General features: G+C 43.1%; 1 protein-coding gene and 1 pseudogene across 2 annotated transcripts in view; both read left to right on the forward strand.

Moving 5' to 3' along the window:
* The window catches only part of MTUS2 (microtubule associated scaffold protein 2), a 640,692-nt gene that overhangs the window by 572,788 nt on the left and 44,928 nt on the right, over positions 1-22,976 (forward strand). For both annotated transcript variants that reach the window (XM_034665023.1, XM_011219132.3), the window contains one exon: positions 10,308-10,374. In XM_034665023.1, the coding sequence (XP_034520914.1) occupies positions 10,308-10,374 (67 nt within the window). The remainder of the gene's footprint in view (positions 1-10,307; positions 10,375-22,976) is intronic.
* Positions 8,129-8,222, forward strand: LOC117803176 (annotated as a pseudogene).

Raw genomic sequence — 22,976 nt, forward strand, 5'->3', positions numbered from 1 at the left:
GGAAGGAAAATTCACAGCCAGGGACCTGAGAATAGAGCAGGAGCAAGTGAGAACTGTATGACAATTCCAACACAAAGCCTTTCTTTGCTTTTGACATTTGCCTGTGAACTTACAGAGAGGTTGGGGGATGCTGTTAATTTCACTACTTGAAATATGTTGGCAAGAAATCTCGTCTCTGTGATTTTTTTTTTCCTCACATACATTTGGATTTCTCCAAGATGCCTGAAATGGGATTTAGTAAGGGGTTGAAATTGCCTCTTCTCTACCCGCATGGGCATCGGCTGTATAGCTAGCTTGAGGTATAGTATGTGACCAGGTGAAGGAAAATAAATCGCTTCATATAAAACTCATTACAAGGAGGTCGCTTGGGAACATCTTCGTTATCAGTTCTGTTTATGAACTTTGACCTAGGAAAATTACACTGATATTTCAAAAGTTATCTGGTACTTTTGTTCCAATAGGGGTAACTATTTCAGTGCGTTTTGCTTTTACTACCATGAGTATGACCTAAAATATTTATATACACATTTATGAGCTTTTAACAAATAGAAATAAAAGACATTTGCACTCAATTATCTGCAAATTCAATATTGAAGCGATTAAGCCCTTTTTCAAGAGAAGTGGTCACGAAGAGTTGTTGAAGGAAGCTTTGTCAAGAAGTTTTAATAAAAGGGAAGGAGTTGCTGCATGTACAATATTATAATGTTCATATTCCTAAGTCATGGTACAGAAGTTTTAGAAATAGAAGCTGTAATCCACCGGCCTTCTTTGAGAAAATATAGTTTAAAGCGAACCCATCCTCCTTTTTTGTTTCAAATCAAGTTCTTGAAAATAATCATCCCTGTGTCATTCTTTAATTTGGAGATTTTGGAAGACAATTAAATAGTATGTCTTCTCTTCCGCAGTGTGATGTTTAAGTAACTTTTTAATGTTTTAACTTTGAAACTTCAAACTTAATACAAATTATTCTTTCCTGATGAAAACTTAAAAACTGCATCTGTCAACTTTCTCATTATGTGTACACGTGTCTTGACTTTCCTTTGCCGTAGTTCAGAGTAGTATCCCCATGGGAGGTTTAAAACTATATATTCATAGGTGCTCATTTTAGGAATTGAGGATTTTCTTTTTTAAAATTAAAAAAAGTGGTGGTTTTATTTAGTCGACTTCTTTTAAGGATACCTTCGCAGGCAGTATGCCAAAATCATTTGTTTATTCAGTGCTTACCTGTTGGACCAGGCGTTGGATGCTGGGGGTATTATGGGATTCCACTCCAGTCTCCAGCTTCTTTAAATCCCATGGTAAAATCCATCAGTCTGTTAATCAGCTCTAACAGTCCCAGCATCAGCATTTCAAAGAGGCCTGATGAAATTGTTATGAATCTTGCTTCAATTTAGACCAGCCTAATAAACCTTAAAAAAAGAAGAAACATTTCCTCAGAACTTTATATGGATACAAAATAAAAAACTTAATTTTGAGAACTCAATTTTGAAATGCTAAAACAGTTTTAATTATGGTGCAGCTTAACGATGTTCTGAAAAGAGTCCTAGGACAATTAAAGATACTTTTAGGTAATAGTTTCAGAGATGGGGCTAAGAAATATAAACCCGAAGATGTTTCTTTAGCGTTCATTTATTGGGAGAAACTATAGAATCTTGCCTACAGTATAAAATAAACAAAAATGTGTTAAATGAACAAATGGTTTTTTAAAACTGATTGTGCTTTATGTATCTTCAGCTTTTCAAAAAAACCTATTCACTGACAATATTTATTGCTGGTTTACAGTATTGACAAGATTTATTACCCACTTATTATGGGGGCTACCAAAGAATTCTCAGAAGGGCACAACCTGCCCTGTAGAGTTTACCAGTTATTCGGTGGGTTGTACTTCCATCTTTCCCAAAGCTGGGTAGACAAATATAACACGTGGAGCAATTAACGCATTAGTACAAGACTGGTGTATAATGAAGTGAAAGTCATGTGGTACTGACCATACCTGTTTCTGGAGTCTAGTGAAAGGAGAGATCCATGCTGGAATCTTAGGCAAGGTTTCTTGCAAAAAATGGAACATGAACTGCATTTTGAGGAATGGGGTGGAGTTTTAATGAACTGTGTGAGGAACAGGAATGTAATTCTAAGCAAGAAGTGCATGAGTAAAGGTACTTCAGTTTGATGAAAGATGAGAATGAACACAGTGGGAAACCCAAGCACATAGGGAGTGTCGGGAAATATTTTCCAGGCTGAAAGCCAGAACCAAGTTTTTAAACTTGACTTATAAGCAGTAGAAATCCATCTTGGGATTTTGAACGGAGAGGCAATCTGTAGAAAGACTCATTCTATAGGTATTTGGAAGGAAAGGCCTGGGAACCCAGGTGGATTTCAAAGTCGGTTCACCTGTGGACTCAGCTGGTCCAGGATCAAGCCAGCACCTCAGCACACACAGAATCTCCTCACACTTGACCTTCCGGAGCTGATCATTCTTAGGAGCATTGAGTCCTTGAGAGAAATAAACTCAAGGAAAACTGGAGTGCCAACTCGTTTAACAATAAGAAATGTAACTGACAAGCAAACACATGGTAGCAAGTCTGATAGCATGTATTTCTTTTTAGAGTCAAAAGTCTAGCTTCGAAAGAGGCTTTCATGAGAATGGAATCGGAGCCAGCAAGTGATGGTCTTTAGGCATTCAGTGGTCTCAGAGCCTACATGTCCGTGTCCCATCACCCCTCCAGCCGGAAACCTGCTGGAGAAGGCTACATGATTGTCACCTGCCTTGGTGACTGCCTCTTCTAAGCTCCTTTTGCTCCCTCTGCTACAAGTCACCTTGTCTTGGTGGCTTAGGTACTGTCCTATCCCCTTGGGGGTTATTTTGCATATCTCCAACTAACCCTATATGTGTTGATTATAATCTCAAAGATTGGTCTTATTTACCTTTTATCTAACTTATTGGTATCGGCGGGGGTTGGGAGAATTCACCTCACTGTTCTTCCGAGGCATCTGGTGCCTGACAGCAATAAATATGGGAACATGATAAGGTAAAATCCAGGAAGGTCAAGAAACTTCTATAGTGATACATAAATGGATTAAAAATCATGGTCCTGGCTAATTTCTTTTCTTTTGCCTACTCTGAGATCCAGAATTTCCCAGCGTTACTTCTGTGGATTCACATTCCTTCACCTTGGGCCCCATAAGACTGTCCTTTCTGGTTGTTCATTAGTAATCCGGGTGGAGTATGGCATTGCCTTATTAAGTACATTGTCTTAGGAAGCTAGATGTTTTGTAATCACCAATACACAGGAGAAAGGCTAGAATGATGCACCGTAACTTTAGTCTTTCTGATTTCTTTTAAAACAAGATGTGGTTTTATTCATTTTTCACAAAGTAGACACTGACATGTAATTAAGAATATTAAATGTGAGTGATACTTTCCTTTGACCAGTCTATATTAAATTTCATTGCAGAGTAGAAAAGCAGATACAAAAACACCGTGCCTTGTCTTAATTATACGTGAAAGAAATAATACTTATTGACTAAGTCAAAGCAGGGCATCAGTGCTGCCTTAAAGCCATAATAACTGAAATGAAAAACAAGAGGTCAATCCACCTCCCAAAGGAATTTTCCACAGAGCTATATTATGAATCTGGCCAATCTTCCCAGTATTAATATTGAAAATGAATGCAGCGTTCACAAAAGGTGGTATGAAAACAACACTGAAGACTTATATGTTCTGTTGATGTCACCTTGTGGCTCGTTCATTTTGAAATACAAAAGAAAATATTTCCCTATTAAAACAAAGTTCTGCCACGTAAAATTAAATCCTAACCTGAACTTATGGAACTATGGGTGAAAAACAATATTGTTTCTGGGAAGAATGACAAACTCCTTACCTCTTTGTAATTTCATGGGTATGTACGTCACTTTGAATTTCAGAAATTCACAATAGAAAGGATCTGGAAGTTTCTTCAAATAGCAGAATTCTATAGATTTCTTATTTAATTCCCTATATGGTTCTTTTGTTTAGCCTGTGAAAAAGTGGCCCAGCTTGCATAGTTGAATTGGTTTTATCTGCATTGACTCCAGGGCAAGCTAAAAAATATAGGAAAAATGAGAAATTAGTTGGGAGTCTGTGGGCTTACACGTGTATATTTTTTAGTGTGTGTGTGTGTGTGTGTGTGTGTGTGTATCCCTCTTTTTAAAAGAAAAATCTAGTGAGGAAGAGACAGCTGATCAAAACACTAAGAACTGCAGTGAATTTTATGAAATTGTCATCAGTCGCCTGGCAGCTGACAAGACTCCTTCAGGGAGAATCACAGACCAGAGGCAGGAACATGGCGAGAAAAAGAAGAGGACCCAAATGATAGGGTGACACAGGTTCCCAGAAATAGCCTCTGGCACTGTTTTGTGTCATGGTCCTCCTGGCTTTCGCCGGGGGTGGGGCTGGGGAGGGGCTCCCCCAATCCTCCTGTGTGGTCATCCTGTGGTCTCAGGAACTCTCCGGAGACAGCCCCGTCTGCTTGAGTTCTAGCTCATTGTTTCATAATTGCATCTTCACTGACTGACTCTCTGGGAGACTCCCCGGCTCCTTGAAGGCAGAACTGTCCTGCCTGGTTATGTCTGCCTGGCACATAGTAGGCACGGAGTAAATCGGTGCTGTTTTGTATGAGTTCCCTATTTCTGGATTGATTCGTTGGGGCGAACGCACCTCCCCTTCCCCCAACACTCAGCTTTAATAAGCAGCAGAATGTTGCCTTGGCTTCTGATTCAAGGAGGAGCTTAGGTGGCGGGTACCCCAGTGTCAAATCGCTAACAAGGAGTGGCACTTTCACTTCCTGTTAGCACCAAGTTCACACAGGTGGCATGAGCCACCTGAACAGATAACTCCCATTGACAAGCACGTTAAAATAACAGAGTGTGGCAGGCTGGCTTGGGACTTGGCCACACACCCAGTTACTTGAAGCTAGTGGGGCGATGGGCAGGTTGTATGCTTTGCCAGGCTGGTGTCGCTAGGAAGGATGAAAGGCAGCATTCCCTCCGGAGTCTGGGAGCACCTCAGCACAGAGCGCCATATGTGACCAGAAATGTAGGCTTCTCAGGAGCAGACTTGTGATGGTATGTTCTGGGCTGGAGGTAGAGGGGAGAGTTGGATGTTTTATGGGGATAGCTCATCTCAGATTCCATCTGTGAATACAGCGAACCACGCTAAACAGGATAGAGAACTCAGTGTGCAGAAGAGAGGTGCGTGACCAAATAAAAGAGGTGGCTAAGAAGACACAGCTGTTGGTATGGGGCTTAGATGAATGTTTCCCAAGGGTCCATTTCCAGTTAAGCCTGTCATAGAGTAAACAGTAACTGTAGAGGAATGGCCTTTTAGACTTGGTGATTTCTGGACTGTATCACCGGGATAGTTTGGATGGTTAATACTGAGTTCTATTTTTAGGCCTTTGGAGTGAAAGCAGGAGCTCATGTGCTTGGCACCAGTTAGGAATTTTCCACTCATTCCCCATGTAGGGAAGCACTGATCTCACACTGGGCCGTCGGAGGAGACTTTGCTCATATTTCAGTCATCCCACCATGTCATCACTGAGCTGGACTGGCTTAGGTTGGAGAGCAAAGGGGAATAGTGGCATGAGATCCTTTCAAAGAGAGTCTTTGTGGTGGCCTTTCTCCTGGGTGTTCAACAGAATCTGTGGGCCTTGCAAGATCACCGCTGGAATCTGTTCAGCTGTGATGGATGGAAGGGTAACTTTGAGGCAGGTGGAGAGAATGGAAAGTTTCTTGAGGTTCCCTTCTTGCCTGAAGGAAGGGAGTTCCTACAGTCCTCATTGTTGACTCACTCCATCGCAGGCAGCACTATGTCATTCTGCAGGAAACAAAAAGTAACTCCACTGATGCAGAAAATTCATAAATTACAAGAGTTGATATCATTTCAAAAACAAGCACTTAAGAAGGAAGGACTGTCGCCAAGCCGCACAGGCCTGCCTGAGCGAGCGGCGCTGGGCTGAGCCAGCATCTTCAGGACGAACGTATTAGCAGGCCACCAGAAGGGGTTAGGGATAGCTGATGGGGAAAGCTGAACAGCTACCCTATCAGAAGTTACAGCCCCAGGTGGGCTATACTAGACATGCCCCGACACACGACCAACAATTCAACACCATGGAGACGTGCAGCAGTTCCAGTGGTAGGAAGGGTGTGAATACAGCCAAGGAATTTTTTTTTTAATTGAGAAAGTAGTCAGGAGCTGACACTGACTCTCTCAAAGTTAGGTGTGAAAACTCTGTGCCCATATCCCATCTGAGGATCCGGGCAATTTGGATCTTGATGCTGTGTCTCTATACGCATGGGTCAGAGGGGGCCCTCTCAGTGTGTTAGTGCTTGGCGAAGAGTGTGGACTCTGGCTTCACTGTTTCCTAGCCAGTCATACAGGGGCTGGTTGCTTAGCTATGGAGCCCCAGCTGCATCCTCCACACAGGGAAACAGAACCCAGGACCCACCTGACAGCATTTGGAGGACGAAGTGAGGTAAAGGGCTGGTTACCAAGCACTGTGCCTGGCGTAGGTAAAGTGTCGGAAAGGTTCACACTAATATTAGTGTAGTAATTAGCCAGACCTTACCAGAGTTTAGTAGTTCACCCTGACATTTACGTCTTCAGGTTCGTTGCTAATCTTTGGTAGCTGATCGATCCTTCCTTAGTATGCCACTTGATGACTGTAGTTTGAAACTGGTTGGTATTACAGGCTATGTTTGCAAAAGGTTGGTGATGCCGGTGGGGTTGGGTTATTTTCCTTCCATCTTCGCCCTCACTGCCTCCCAAAATGGAGAGCGTGTGGGGTCTATAGCCTCACCTGTCCCATGCCTATTTCTCCTTCCATCTCTCTTCTCTTCGCATCTACTCCCTTTCTTCTCTCAGTGTGATTTTCCTAAAGCAAAGACGGGTGGGGCCGGCCTGGCTGGGAGTATCAGCGTTAGCTTTGCACCAAAGTGATTCAAGTCTGAAGGTCACCCGCAATCTCTACCATCATCAGCGCTGTCTCCACTGAGGCCTGTCCTCCTTACTGGACCTCTAAGCCCCTCCTTCCCCGAATGTCTTATTCTCCTGTGGCTGGAAAGTGTAGAGTGATCTATTGTAATTCAGGAGATTGTTGGGCAGGACACTGTGAACATCCACCCAGGGCTGCTTTCCCGGGAAGGGGGGTGGCTACCGTTGGGAGCTGAGGGAAGTGTTGGCTTGCATTAGAAATCAGAGTTGGTTTGTTGTATTTTAAGTTCTGGTTGTTCACTGCTTCACCTTATCTAAGTCTTTCTATCTGTCGGCACTGTGAATACTTTAATAATGCTATTTTGGGACTGGAAGTACAGTACAGTCAACCCTTGAAGAGCACAGGGATTAGGGGCACTGACCCCCTGCACAGCCAAAAGTCTGTGTATAACTTTTTGACTCCCTCAAAACTTAACTAGTAATAACCCACTGTTGACTGGAAGCTTTACCGATACTGGTTGATTAACACACATTTTGACATGTATTAAATACCTTATTCTTAAAATAAACTAGGGAAAAGAAAATATTATTTAAAAAATCACGAGGAAGGGGCACCTGGGTGGCTCAGTCGGTTGAGTGTCCAACTCTTGATTTCTGCTCAAGTCATGATCTCAGGGTCATGCGATCGAGCCCTGCCTTGGGCTCCGCACACAGTGGGGAGGCTGCTTAAAGATTCTCTCCCTCCCCCGTGCCCTTCCACCCCCCTTGCATGCATGCTTCTCTCTCTCAAATAGATAAATAAATCTTTAAAAAATGGTTAAAAATAAATAAATGAAAATAAAAATCTCAAGGAAGAGAAAATACATGTCCAGTAGTACCGTACTGTATTTATCAGAAAAAATGCGAGTGGAAATGGACCCACACAGTTCAAACCCATGTTGTTCAAAGGGTCAGCTTTATTTCTGATCTCTTCCTGTGCTTAGGAACTGAGGATTAAAAATTATTCTTTTTTTAAAAGATTTTATTTTTTTAAGTAATCTCTACACCCAGATGGGGCTCAAACTCAGAACCCCAAGCTCTGGAGTCGCATGCTTTACTGCCTGAGACATCTAGGCATCCCAAAAAATTCTTCTTGATAGTAGAAACAAGTTGATTTTTTTTCACTAGTTGAGGATTATTTCAGGTATAGAGAAGATTAGCATGGCCCCCGAGAAAGGATGACATGCAAATCCGTGACACATTCCGTATTTGAAAAAAAAAAAAAAGAAGAAGAAAAAGATTATTTCAGGGTAAATACTGAAATTTACCCTTTCTGGAATACTAGATTTTCTTAGTCTGTAGTAACAAGTTGAATGTCAGCTGGCCACATTATACTATGTTAGAACAAGCTTAGAAAATCCCTGTGATCTGATTAGAACTCTTTCCCTGTTAACCAGACTTAAACTTAGACTAGCATCAGGGCAGAGCCAAGAAGGTATTTTTGTTTGTTTGTTTGTTTGAGAGAGAGAGAGAGAGCATGGCTTGGGGAAGGAGCAAAAGGGAGAGGGACAAGCAGACTCAGCGCTGAGAGCAGAGCCCCACACAGGGCTTGATCCCAGGACCCTAAGATTGTGACCTGAGCCAAAACCAAGAGTCGGATGCTTAACCAACTGAGCCACCGAGGCTCCCCAAGAAGGTATTTTAAAAAGCAAAACAAAACAAAAAACAGAGCATAAGAACACGCCAATTCTAAACGCATTTAGATCCTTAATAGGGAAAAGCCCCTGTATCTATAGGATGTTATCCAGTTGCAAATGAAATGAAAGGAAAACAACAGAGTTATAATAACAACTAACATTTATATTAGCGCTTGCTAAGTGTCAGGCAACCTTCTAACTACTTTGCATGTATGAATTTCTTCAGCCCGCACAGTGACCCTGTGTGGTGGGCATGACATAGAGGCAACATTGCTTAGTGACTAGGAAGATATCTGCTCTCAGGTGTGACTGCTGGCCTTCAAACTCATGAAAGGCAAAGATACTAGGGGCTGGGATGGAAGGAGTGAGGCTTTATGAATAAAATGGGGGTTCTTTGTCCCTCAAAGGATATAGTATTGCTACATTATTCTTTAAAAAGAGCTAAGAATGGTTGATGCCTGTGACTAAAACAGCTCTCAGTTTATTATGCAAATTGAGTTTTACTTGGGTGTTAGGAAATTACGGCATTGCATAGCAAGCACCGTTTGGATGACCTGAGACGGTCCATCCCATCGACGGAGTAGCACTCCTGTTACCCAGATCTCCACGCAGCAGCCACAGACACAAGACTGTGCCGGCTGCTGATTTACCTTGGACACGGGTTCTTCGGAGGTGCTGTGATCAGAGCCAAAGGAGGTTAGGAAAGAAAGAACGTTCACAAGGCCCTGATGATACTCTTGCTAGATATCTGGTGCACATTTTATCTTCACTTCCCTTGTGGGAAATGTTTGCTCTGGGAGCACGTTCTGTAGAAGGAGGAGACTTTCCTACATTTTTGGTGTCTCTCACGTGAAGAGGATTTATATAGCACACCTTTCCTCGTTATTATTAGTAACAATGAAAGCGTAACACATGTCACTATTTCTGGTGACTCCGTAACCCAGATTGCAAATCCAGCATATCTTCAGGTACTCCTGTTCTATGTCAGGGAAGACATATGCTCTGAAAGCACCTTAGCAGTCATTTAAGTACAAATGGCATCCTTCGCACTGAAGAGCATCTCAAGGGGGGCTTTTCCTCTTGTTCCTTCTAGTGATGCAGTGTAACAAAATACTTGGAAACCTTAAATGTTGGTGTTGGTCTCCTTTCAAAGAAAAACGTTTCATGTGAAGTTTTCTGTTCAGTATTTTTTAGGTAGCCGACTATGTACGTATGGACAAAAGGGTAAGTGTAAAGGGACAGTTGGTAAAATAAGCATTTGCCCCTTCAGAGAAATATGGCATGGATGTCTTCATGGTCAAAAATCTCCCACTATCAATAATGATTAACAGCGTATAATATTACCTACCAGGGGATTGCCGGGAAGGGCATAGGCACGCAAAGAAGTATTTGTAGGATGATGTCTACAAGAGAACAAAACAGAGAAAGGCACAAGCAGGGGTGTTATTATTATGTTGCAAGCTTTGTGATTTGAATGTGATACAAATGAATGAGTCAGACTCTGCTTTGTGATTTTTTTCTATGCTTATATAATGAGAAAATTCTCTCCTTAAGGGCTAGAGTTATAAATATTTGCTTAATATAATTCATTAATTAAACATGTGAAAGTGCTTATCTAGCATAAAACTAGGGGACTCTCGGTATCCATTTTGTTTTTGCAGAGTGAAAGTGCCCTTGTGAAAGAAAAAGAGCTGTCAATCGAACTTGCAAACATCAGGGATGAAGTTGGTAAGTAGGGCATTGACAATGAGGAACATAAAGACTGTCTTTTCCTGCTACCTATGAATGTGTGTAACAAAAGCAATATGTCTCATGTAATCAGCCAGGGCAAGGCTGCCTGGAAAAAAAGAAGTATCTTCCCCAGCCTGGTGGTGGGTTGTTGAAGCCTTGCAGGGAGCCGTAATTTTTACATCTCTGTGGTTATAAAGACAGCTTCATAACAGCTCGCGGTGGAACTAATCTGGCCTCGACTCTGCTCTTTGCAGATGGCAGCACACATCCGTCTGCGTGGTGTGCTGTGACCAGCACCCCTCCGTCTAGGTCTCCCTGGGGTGGGCAGAGCTCCAAAGGAAGCAGCACAGCTTTGCTGGGTTCCCTGAGGTGCTCTCTGCAATCTATCCCTGGAGATATTCCAAGGCTTCCTGCTACCGCGTAGCTTGCCATGAAACACACTGTGATACAGAAGGAGATCAGGGACGTAAGCCTGGATGGATTAAACATGCTGAGGTTCATGTCAAAACTTCTAATCTTTGGCTAGCTCGTGGTATAGCTCATTCTGAACCCTAAGAGACCTTGCAGATGATAGGACGATCCCCAGACCGGGGGGTGTCCGGGAGATGGATGGGCTTTCACCTCCAAGCCAAAGATCAGACCAAGTATTTTCCATGTTCCAATTTCTTTTTTTTTTTTAAGATTGTATTTATTTATTTGACAGAGATAGCACAAGTATGCAGGGCGGCAGGCAGAGGGAGAGGGAGAAGCAGGATCTCCGCCGAGCAGGGAGCCCGATGCAGGGCTCCATCCCAAGACCCTGGGATCATGACCTTAGCCAAAGGCAGACGCTTGACGTGCTGAGCCTCCCAGGCGCCCCTCCATGTTCCAATTTCTCAAAGCCGTTTGTCTCTTGGGGATCTGTTCCTCTGTTCCCCAGGAATTGGTCAGCACAGGTAAAATTCGCATGGCCTTTCCCCCATGGCCTGCTCTCCTCTCTTTACAGAGACCACTTCACCTCCATCCTGTGTGGTCGTGCAGGTAGCCCGCCAACCAAAAGTGTGGCTCCCTTTGCGAGTGAAGGGACTTGAACAGTCCCAGCCATCCTCAGCAGGAGGCACTGCACCTTTTCCTTCAGGCCAGCCATGCAAATAGGCCTTGAATCTAAGACCAGACTTCTCTGGGGAACGTGGGCCCGAGGATGTGCCCTGGACCACATAGTGATATCTGAACACCATTTCCCCTCATCCCCCCCCACCCCGTCTATATTTTCCCTTTTTTAAAATTGAGGGTTTTTTCTTCACTGTGAATTTTGTGACTTCTTTTGTCTTTAAGGTAGGTCAACAATGGGCTTTTCTCCCCTCTAGGGAGAGCAGTAAAAAACCGTTCCTCCTTCCCAGCCTCGCTTGTGTGTGATCCCGAGCAGCGAGAGACCGCGCAGCTGCAGGGACCCCCACCCCTGACCATCCCCTGGCCAGGAGCGCCAGTGCCTGAGCCCGGATGTAGGTTTCCTGAGGGAGGCCTGCCAGGAGCAGCAATGGCAGAGTTTGTGAGAGGGGCTCCTGGGAAGCCAAGGGCCACGAGTGGACGTGTTTCTCGAAATGGATGAGTTTTTAGATTGTTCTGAGACTTAGTGGTTCCGAGCGTGGGCTTTGCAGGTCAAAGACCCAAGTTCAGGTAGAGCAAGTTGGCTAACCTCTCTGTCCCCCAGGTTCCCCTTCCTAAAAAGGAAAGTCGATGAAAGGATAATGTTGATAGAGCAGCGTGGAAAGGAGATTCTCCTAAGTCTTAAGTGTGTAGCACCTTGAATCTGAAAATAGAGGACAAAATCTTCCATTGTTGCCTGAATTACTCCCCCGAGGGATGTCTGCACCCCCATGGATAAGCTCTGGATCTGGGGTGTGCACCCTGACCCAACCGGATAAGGTGTACCAAATCCAGGGCTGCTTCCCTCTGTCCTTACCCGAAGCTTCTGAAGACAGCAGGAACCACACAAGGGTTTGTATTGTAAACCACTGAGTTTTTGTATTTAAGTCTTATTTGATGTCTGCATTAGTGCTAAGAATAGAACCAGAAGTCATCTGCCAAATGAATCAACTCTGGGGTGAGGTGGGGGTGCAGAAGGCCTTGGCAGCAGCAGGGCCTGGGCCATTCCACCCAGCCCTCAGCCCAGCGGATGCTTTAGGAGCAACTTCCTGAGCCACTGCAGAGCCTGCACCTGTGGGAGAAGACGGACAGTGCGGTGTGGGGATCTACTGTTAACGCTAGAGTCCGCAAGTTCTCAGATCCTGGCCAGCAAGGAACACCCCTGAAGGGAAAAGAGAATTAAGCTTACAAAGCCAAATTTGGAATGATCATCTAGAGAGAGATGGGCAATCCTAGCTCCTTACCAATCCTAGCAGCCCTACCCTTATTTAGACCCCTGTCAGCAGAGTCAGATGGGGGCCACTGGCGTGGGGGGTCCTGAGGGGCCATGAGGGGCAGTGGCGGGGAGAGGCTGGGGGGAGTGGGAATTTCCACATGTTGTGAATTCAGACATGAAAGAAGAAGACACTGCAAACAGAATGGTTCAAAAGCACCTATGCAGATCCCGGAACAGGGCTGGCCTGTGCCCCAAACCTAAAAATTACTGCTCGAACTTGTCATATTTGAACCCTGAATTCCACCAGTATCTCCTCATAAGTACACATCAGTTGTTTACATCATTTCTGGGAATAAATGCAATCAAAGGCTTTTAGTATCCAGAATCAGTTTAACAGGAGGCTTTCTCAGCCCTAGTGCGTGTTAGAATCACCTGCAACGCTGTTTAAAATAATGGTTCCCAAGACCTCTAGGGCAACAAAATCAAAACATTTGAGATTGGGGCCTAGGCTTTTTTTTTTTTTTTTAATTCCCAGATGTTTATGAAGTACAGTGAAATTTGAGAACCAATGAACTGCATTGAAGGAATGGGGTTTTTTATTTGAGTCAGGGACAAGGGGGGGCAGTAGGGAATTGGGGTAGTCCTGGGAGGGTGGGGTCCCCCAGCAGAGCGCTTTGGGCAGCAGGAGAGCCTAAGGAGAGAAGCCCAGGTGGGAGGGGAAGGGTATAGGAAGGAAAGATGCAGAGGACAAATTCCACTGGCTCTGAAATTGTACATTCAGTTGGCCTGGCTCCCGTTGAGTTGGAGGAAAGGAATATCCTCCCCCTTTTTTCACCTTGGCCTGTCGGGCTAGGGCTGTCAGTCTCTGAGTCCCCTCCCGGCTAGGTTAGATGGGCTTTCGGGAACCAACCACAGAAATTAATCCCCTCGTGTGTTTGCTGACACACTTCATATTTACAGTACATCCCCAATCGTGACATGTCTGGTGGAGCTACAACAGAATCTTCTAGAAGGTGTATATTCTGAATAGTGCCCCATCAGAGATTTTGACGTGTGTTATCCCACACTGAAGGAGAATCCTGGTTAGAATAGTTTTTAAGTAGAATTTGCTGGCAGTTGATTTACAAGTAAACTTTGAGAACATCTAAGTTTTCTGACATCAGGTACATGGGAGATTTTTCTACACGAACAGCCAAGCCTCCGATACCAGCGAGGTGCCCAACAACTGAATCCAGTTCTAGCACTAACTGTCCAGAGTTAGGGCCGCCCCACAGGCTAAGGACTCACCGCACTTCAGATGCTGGTCACATGCTCCAGGGGCCACTTCTAGTTCTAAACAGCTGGCTTCCAATCCAGGGGTTCCCTCAACCCCCTTCTCAGGTCCCATAATTCATCAGAATGACTTACAGAACTCAGAAAAACACTTGACTTACATATAGTAGAAAGGGTGCAACTCAGGAACAGCCAAATGAAAGACTTGCACAGGACGAGTATTTGGGGCTCGGGGCTAGGGGTCCAGGAGTTTTGCATGTCCTTTCCAGATGGGTTACTCTGCCAGCTCTTTGATGTGTTCACCAACCTGCAAGCTCTCGAGATCCTCTGTTCAAGGGTGTTTATAACCCAACCTCCAGCTTCCCCTCTCCCTGGTGGTCAGGGGGTGGGGCTGAAAGTTCCAAGCCTCACATCACCTTGTCTTCCCTGACCAGCCCCATGTGTGGGGGCCCTAACCTTAGTCACCTTATTAGCGTAAGCTCAGGTGTGGTTAGAAGGACTCATGATGAATAACAGAAGATACTCTTCTCACTCTAGAAATTCAGAGGCTTTTAGGAGCTCTGCTAGGAACCTGGAGGAAGCCAGTGTATTATAACAGCGCACCTAGCCAAGATACTAGCCTGCTATGGAGAACGCTTCATGCATTTAACAGGCTCCTGAGCACTTTGTAAAGAGCAGCGCAGAGTCATAGCATTTCAGAGCTGGTGCTGGTCCAGAGCTTAGTGACTATGGCCCATTCACCACATTTTAAAGATCAGTAAAATGGGGCTTGGTCAAAGATCTTGGTTAAAACTGGAACATCTGCAAGAAGCACCCAGAAGAAAAACTTTGCTCAGCTTAATCTCAGTCCATTCATTCACTCATTCATTCATTCAACAAATATTTATTGAGCACCTAGTATGTATGAGGCACAGGCTAGGCTAGGTCACCATGGATGGGGGGGTTCGTTTGTACCCTGCAACGGGGCATCCCTCGTAGTGGAGAATGACGTGCATCCCCATTGCAGCCACTCAGCAAGCCCTGTGGCCGGGGAATGGGGCTGCTGCCACCCAGAGGAAGGAGTGCTTTTTTCCGATTTGCACAAAGGCAGCATGTGGGCTTGCTGTATAGGGGTCAATGGTGACTGAGACTCACTCATGTCCTCAAGGAGCTTACAGTCACAGCTTCATGGAGGAGGGGCTGTCTGAGATGGACTTTGCAGGATGACTAAGGTTTGGATAGATGCCTATAGGAAGGGAAAGGGCACAATTATTGAGCACCTACTGTTGCCTGCTGCCCCAGTGACTGTGCTCTGGACCACCAGCTGCTAGGACCATTTCCAGGCCTTGCCCAGTCTGCACACCTATCGAGAGAACAAGTCTACTTGTTTCCTCTCTCCATGTATCAGAATAAAACTTTCCACAGTTATCATTTAATAGTTATAAAACACCTAGTCATGCTGATAAACTACAATAAGCTATTCCTCCACTTGGAGCACTTAGATTTTCCCCATTTTTTTGCTATTATTTGCAGTGTTATGCAAATTACTTTTTCCTCATGTCATTTTCTTGGGAAGATATTCTCAAAGTGTGGATGAATTGTTTTGATAGAATTTCACGTTTGTTCTAAACTCATCTGTATGTGAAAGATCCTCAATATTTATTCTCTAAATCAAGATGAAAGATTGGGGTGGATTTAATCTCAGTGTAGCTAGTGTTGCCTTATAAACAGGACATTCCATCAATATTTCTCTCTCCCCTCTCCCTCCCACCTTTCTCTCCTCTCCCCCCCACCTTTCTCTCTCTCTCTCTCTGTCACACACACACACACACACACACACACACACACACACACGCACCCCTGAGAAGAAATACAGAATACCCAGTTATGTACCAGGGTGCAGTTTGGATGGAGCATTTTGTGGTCTAGGAGTCAAGTCCCTGTGGAGTGGCTAAAATTGCTGTCATCTGTGTTATGTTGTATCTCCTGTGGGTGTGGAGACAAGGATCTCAGGGCATCCTCCTCTTGAAAGCTTCTCATCCTTAAGTCACCCTTCAGGGACGATGGCTCTTACCTTGTGTTTGGAGTTGACCTTAATTGGGTCTGTCCTTGGAAGAGCCAAGCTATAGTGATTGTGGGATGAAGGGCATTTTAGATCTCCAGGGGACTGGGATCCAGCACCACATCCAGGGGACGAGGAGCAAAGAGGCTAGAAATAGATGTAATATTTGATTTTTTAATCACTTTTTTTTTAATTCCCAGAAAATGTAGTTCTTAAAATATAAGCCTTGATTTTTAGATAGAGTGGTGTTCTCCAACTTTGGAAGTCAAATAATGAATAATTGAAGGGTCATGCTTATATTTGTAAATGCTGAAATAGATTTATAAGCTGTTCTGCTTAGATACAGATTATTTTCTTTCAAGATCTTATGCTTCAAGTTGTTGACCACCATCGGGTGGATATTTATGGTCCTCTTTCCAGCAAAGCTGCCTTATTAGGAAACCTGAACCTTCAAAAAAGTATGAATTATTTAAAAACATACATATGAATTAGATGAGCTCCACCAGATATAAAAAACATATGCCATGCATAGCTGGCTTTAAATTGAGCCTTCTGGCTCACACTCCCAGGTGCACTGATGCTTTCTCAGCCAGTCCGGAAGTCCTGCAAGTTCAAGGTGGACCAGCAGTAACACCACTGCACACCTTCCCCCAGATTCCTGCCCTGGGTCTGCTCAAAGCTGTGACTGTCTGATTTGATGTGAAGTTGCCTCTCCTCTTCAAAGCCCTTGATCGTCCTGGCTGCCCTCCTTCTACTTTATTTACCTGCCACTGCCCCCAGCCCCTAATGCTGATGGACAAAGCTGCTTTCTGCTTCCGGTGTGTCTTCCGTCACCTTCTCTTACACCCTCCTCTCTTGACCTTGTTACAGTGTCTGTTCTAGCTGTCCCCATCCCAAGCCAGGCACACGGGTCTTATCTTTCTGCCAGCTTCAGACTTAAAAAGCCTGAGTCAAAATGCAAAACCAAGAAGATGGCTCAAAAAAAATAATCTTGGGATCACAAAAATATAATGCACATTTTCCAATTTATAAAAATATCTCATCTAAGCACACCAATTAAAAGGCAGTTTTGTCAGATTGGATTAAAAAAATAATAAGACACAGCTATGTGTTGCTCAAAAGAAACCCACTTCAACTATAAAGACATAAATAACTTAAAACTAAAAGAATGGGAAAAAGATACGCTGTACTAACACCAGTCAAGAATTGGAGTGTCTATGTTAATATCATGCAAAGTAACCATCAGACCAGTAATATTACCAAAAGATAGTGATGAAGGAGTCAGCTCACCAAGAAGACATAACAATACTTAATACCTATATAACTAACAATAGAGCTTCAAATAACATGCAACAAAAACGGATAGAACTGAAAGGAGAAATAGACAAATTCACAATTAAGTTTAGAGACCTCCCTCATCTCTAAGTATCAATAGAACAAGCAGGCAGAAAATCAGTAAGGGTACAGAAGATCTGAACAACACTATCAGCCAACTTGACCTAACTGACCTTAATGGAGCATTCTATCCAGCAAGCAGAACACGCAATCTTTTCAAATACGCATGGAACATTGAGCAACATAGAACATATTCTAGGCCGTAAAAGAAACCTCAACAAATATAAAAGAGCTGCAATCATACTAAATGTTTTGGACTATAACAGAATTAGACTATAAATCAGTACCATGAAAATATCTGGGAAAACTCCAAACATTTAGAAATTAAATAACCTACTTCTAAATAACACACAGGTCAAAGAGGAAACCACAAGGTCAATTAGAAAAGATATCGAACTGAATGAAAATAAAAATACAATATATCAAATCCTTGGGATGCAAAATTCTCTCTGAGTCACCGAGTTGCTATCTTATTAAATTTGCTGGACAAAATGGGAGAGACCCTGTATGTACTGTCACTGTCCTAGGCTCTCTGGCAATGAGGTGAATAGTGTTATTTGAAAGAAGGTTTGGTCTGGCTGGTAGGTTTAGTCTCCTGTCAGAAACTTGAGCCTGACAGTATAACTTCAAATATACTGCTTTCTTTGCAAGATGGACCACTCAGCATGGCTGGGTTCTGGAATTGCATGACCTTCCTACAGGGAAATGATATTAGTTCTGAGCTGGGAAAAATTCAAACCAATGATGTCAACTGCCATGATTAGATTGTATTCCAGTAAATGTAATTTTATAAAGTCATTTTGTTTCTATCCCAAATGGTGCTTACCAATGCACAGGAATACCAAAACTGCAGACTCCCTTAAATATGCCAAAGGCTGGGTTGGGTTGCCATGGAAAAGACATTATCAGCTACAATTTTACCAAACTGCTACTTTCTCTGAGACAATGATTTATTCCAGTTGGCAGCAACACATTTTTTGATATTTATAAAAGACTTTTAAGTCAATACACATAGCACATTCTAGTTATTTTATGTGGAGATGTCCATTTTGTGATTCCCTAAAATATATACTATTCTATGAGTAAAGATAATTTTTTCTCCTGATACGTGTTAATATTTTTAAATCTGTCCGTTTAATCCTTAACTAACCTGAATTGACTGACTAGATCAGGATACCAAGGGCTGCCCCGGAACGACCCTGAGGATAAGCAGCTCCTTGAAACTCAGAACCAGCTGCTGCCATAAAGTTGTGACTTTAAAAATCTAATATTTAAAGTGGTGTATGGTTGGCAAAGCCCTTTCATGTGTTATTTCATTTGATCCTAACAGTAACCCTAAGAGATAGGTAAGGTAGATAATACCACACTGTTTTAACAGTGAATAAATGTTGCCTAGAGAAAGTAGAAGCGAACCCCAAGTCACATAACTGTAAGGAATGACAGAGCTGGGTCCTTATCTCGTTCCACCATGACCATAGCATGCTGCCTCTGTGTTATAAGATCTCAACTGATATCGAGGGAAGATAATAAAAAACAAGAGAAAGACATGACGTACTATTGATTAACCTGAGAATTGCTGAAGAGCATTTTGCAAAATATGTATTTTAAGTGACAGTCACATACAAATTATGCAAGCGTAATTGCTTGCCACTTGTGAATTTCTCATACGTGGATCCCCTCTTATTTTTCTTTGTATCTGGTACTCTGGCTCAACGCTCATGAATGTGGACCATTCACTGCTTCACTCTATAAACTTGACTGAACTCAGGAGAGCTACCCATTAGTGTGCCAGGAGTAGAAGAGGAATGTGGCGTGGTCTCTGATTTGGGGGAACACTTATGCACTGGAGACACAGACATAAGCAGATAGTTAAAATCCAGTGTACTAAGTAAGGTGCTAGAGTTCTGGGAGCTCAGAGCAAGGGTTGCAACCTAGGCAGGGATCCAGGAAAGGCTTTTAGGGATAAAAACAGCTAAGCTTAAAGGAAATGAAGGAATGAAGAAGTGATTATTCCGTATACCAGATCAATTACAGAGCCAGCATTAATGACATCATTTACTTGGTCTCTCCATGGGAAATTGGAAAAATAGTGAAAATAGATTTTCCATGTGGCTATTCCTAAGAAGAGGAATGAGTTAGGGTTTATGAAACTCTAAATTTTTTGCATAAAAGGCAAGGACAGTATTTGGGATATAAGACTCCAATGGATCACTTTTCACAGACTTTGTAACATTTGATTTTTCTTGTCTAATGACATGATGAATTATTCTCATGCATTCAAATAACCACAAGTATCACCAGGGCCATATTCAGGTATTCAGGAGTACTATTATCAATCTATTTGCTTAATTTGGCAGTTTATTTAAACAAAGTACCATCAATTACAGTATATTACATGTTTGTGATTCAGGTCACTCTTTTTGATCAAAACTGTAGTTCTTCAGCCAGGTTTTGGGAAAGTTAATTTTGGTGATGAAGATGAAAGCCAGACCATTTCTGTGTTGCAAGTAACCAAGTAAGGACTTACTGGGTTTCAGTAATAACGAGTCTGATCATGAGCTCAGGGCTCCTTAACACAACTATCTTCTTAAAAAACAAAACCAAAAAAAAAAAATTAAAATTAAATAAACCAACAGCTCGTGATGAAGAATGTGGCCACAGTTTAGCTAATCAGAATGATGGTTCCAGGCGGAGAGACCAGGCTGGCAGCTGAGTCTGGGCATTCACCTTGGTGGATCTACTGTAGTCCAGCTTTTTTTGTTTTCTTTGCTAGTATACCAGAAAGGGCTCTGACTTTCAAGGAAGCATCTTTTAACTAAGTTCACTAGAGCTTGATGTGAAAACAAAAAACACCAGTTTACTAGTTTACAATGGCAAATATATCCCCTCATAGGCAGATCTCTCTAGAAAGCTAAAATTCTAATCAGGAGACAGCTGAGTGGACCAAACTCAAAAATATACTGGAGATAATAATGGCATCTTGCTGAGAGAGCCTTGGGCAGTCATCTCCATGACCGGTTCTTTTCTAGGACCTCAGTTCTTAGCCAGGGACCCCATGGGAGGAGATGGAAGTCTGTTAGCATCACTTGGGTGTTTTTACCAAATACCCACGTCCAGACTTTTGCTTCCAGCCACAATACAGTACTGGACTTAACTTCCCACTATACACAGCCATGAAACAAACAAAATATACAAGGTACCTGTTTCTAAGCACTGGGCACACCACAGACCTGTGGTCCTTGAGAAAAGGGAAACACACGAAGTGAGTCCCATGTTAGTCCCAGCTATCTGCCTGGGGCCACTTCTCAGACCCCGGCACAGAGAGCCACTCCAGGCAGTGACCACCATCTCGCTAAGCTGAGGAAGCAGATAGCAGAGTTCTAGCCAACTGAAATGGCTAAAAATTGTGGGACTGAGCCTGGCGAGGAGTAAGCTGAGTAGAGGAGGGCCCCAGAAGTTTGCATAGGGGTTTCCCGTGCGTTCTTAGATGCAGGGTAGGTTGCATGTGCACTGGGAGGCCTGGCAGAGGGTGGGCACTGCAGGGCTGGGAGCTGAATGGAGATATCAGAGGCTGTGTCGTGCTGGAAGACATTAGAATTCCAGCCCAGCCAGGGTGGGGAGATGTCTTGAGCAACCCATCAAGCCCTGAGAAAGGCCAGGCTTTAGGAATAAGGGCCATGACCTAGTTGGAATAAGGGTCTCTCTAAGACTAAAGACAGCCGGAAATCGACCCACTCTAAAAAGAATGAAACCAAGCCTGGTAGAATCAAAGCAGTCTAGAAATTTACCTGCCTGCAGACAAAAGGCAACCCTCATTAAGGAAACTCCTTATGCTATATCACCCACAATGTTGGGCATACAATTTTTTTAAATTAGACATACAAAAAAGCAGGACCCATAATCAAGGAAAAAAGTAGTCAAGAGAGATGGTTATTGAAATAACACAGATGTTGGAAATAGCAGATAAGAAATTTTAAAAGCTATTATGAACATATTCAAGCACTTCTAGAAAAGTAAAAACACAATGAGTAAACTGGTAGGGAGGCACAAGAGAGAAATGAAAGCTATAAAAAAGAACCAAATGGAAACATTAGAGCCCCAAAGTAGAGTCTCTGGAATGAAAAACCCGCTGGATAGGCCTTAGAGCGGGTCGGAGACCACAGGAAAAGGGTCAGTGAGTTGAAGAGAATCAGCAGACCTTATCCAGTCAGAAGAACAGATAGAAAGATTGAAAATAGGAGCAGAGTGTCAGTGACCTGTGGGACTGCACCAAGCAGTGTAACAGATGTGTAATTGGATTAGCAAAAGGGGGAGGGAGAGAGAGAAATTGGAGAGAAAAAATACTTGAGAAAATGGTGGGCATAAATATCCTAAATTTGGTTTTAAAAGAGCAACCCACATGGGCACCTCAGTAGGACAGTCCCTTGATCATCCAACACTTGGTTTTGGCTTGGGTTGTGAGCTTGGGGTCGTGAGACTGAGCCCCATGTCAGGCTGTGCGCTCAGTGCAGAGTCCGCTTGGAGTTCTCTCTCTCTCTCTCAAATAGAAAAGTCAATGTTTTTTAAAAATTAATAAAAGAGCAACCCACAGACCCAAGAAGTTCAATGAGCCTCAAACAGGATAAATACAAATATATAAATCACACCTAGGCACATCCTTGTCGACTACTGAAAACCAGAGATAAAAAGGAAATGTTCAAGGCAACTAGATAAAGACACACATTATATACAGGGAAATGAAGATATNAGTGACCTGTGGGACTGCACCAAGCAGTGTAACAGATGTGTAATTGGATTAGCAAAAGGGGGAGGGAGAGAGAGAAATTGGAGAGAATAAATACTTGAGAAAATGGTGGGCATAAATATCCTAAATTTGGTTTTAAAAGAGCAACCCACATGGGCACCTCAGTAGGACAGTCCCTTGATCATCCAACACTTGGTTTTGGCTTGGGTTGTGAGCTTGGGGTCGTGAGACTGAGCCCCATGTCAGGCTGTGCGCTCAGTGCAGAGTCCGCTTGGAGTTCTCTCTCTCTCTCTCAAATAGAAAAGTCAATGTTTTTTAAAAATTAATAAAAGAGCAACCCACAGACCCAAGAAGTTCAATGAGCCTCAAACAGGATAAATACAAATATATAAATCACACCTAGGCACATCCTTGTCGACTACTGAAAACCAGAGATAAAAAGGAAATGTTCAAGGCAACTAGATAAAGACACACATTATATACAGGGAAATGAAGATATGAATGACAGGTAACCTCATCAGAAACAAACAGAGGCCAGAAGGCACTGGAATGTTTAAAGTGCCAGGAAAAAGGGGGGAAAAACCCCATCAACCCAGAATTCTGTAACAAGAGAAAAATATGCTTTGAAAATGGTAGAAATTTGGGTATATGGGACTAAATTTAGATTATCGAAAGGGTAAATATGTGGATAAATATAAAAGACTTCAGTTTGTGGTTCTTAAACTGTGTACTTTTAAATGTTCAGTTTGATGATCTCTTGCTGTGAATACCACCCAAAACAATTTATGACGTTTACCTCCCGCAAG

Source organism: Ailuropoda melanoleuca, chromosome 7 (genome assembly GCF_002007445.2).
Source record: "Ailuropoda melanoleuca isolate Jingjing chromosome 7, ASM200744v2, whole genome shotgun sequence".
Lineage (NCBI taxonomy): Eukaryota > Metazoa > Chordata > Mammalia > Carnivora > Ursidae > Ailuropoda > Ailuropoda melanoleuca.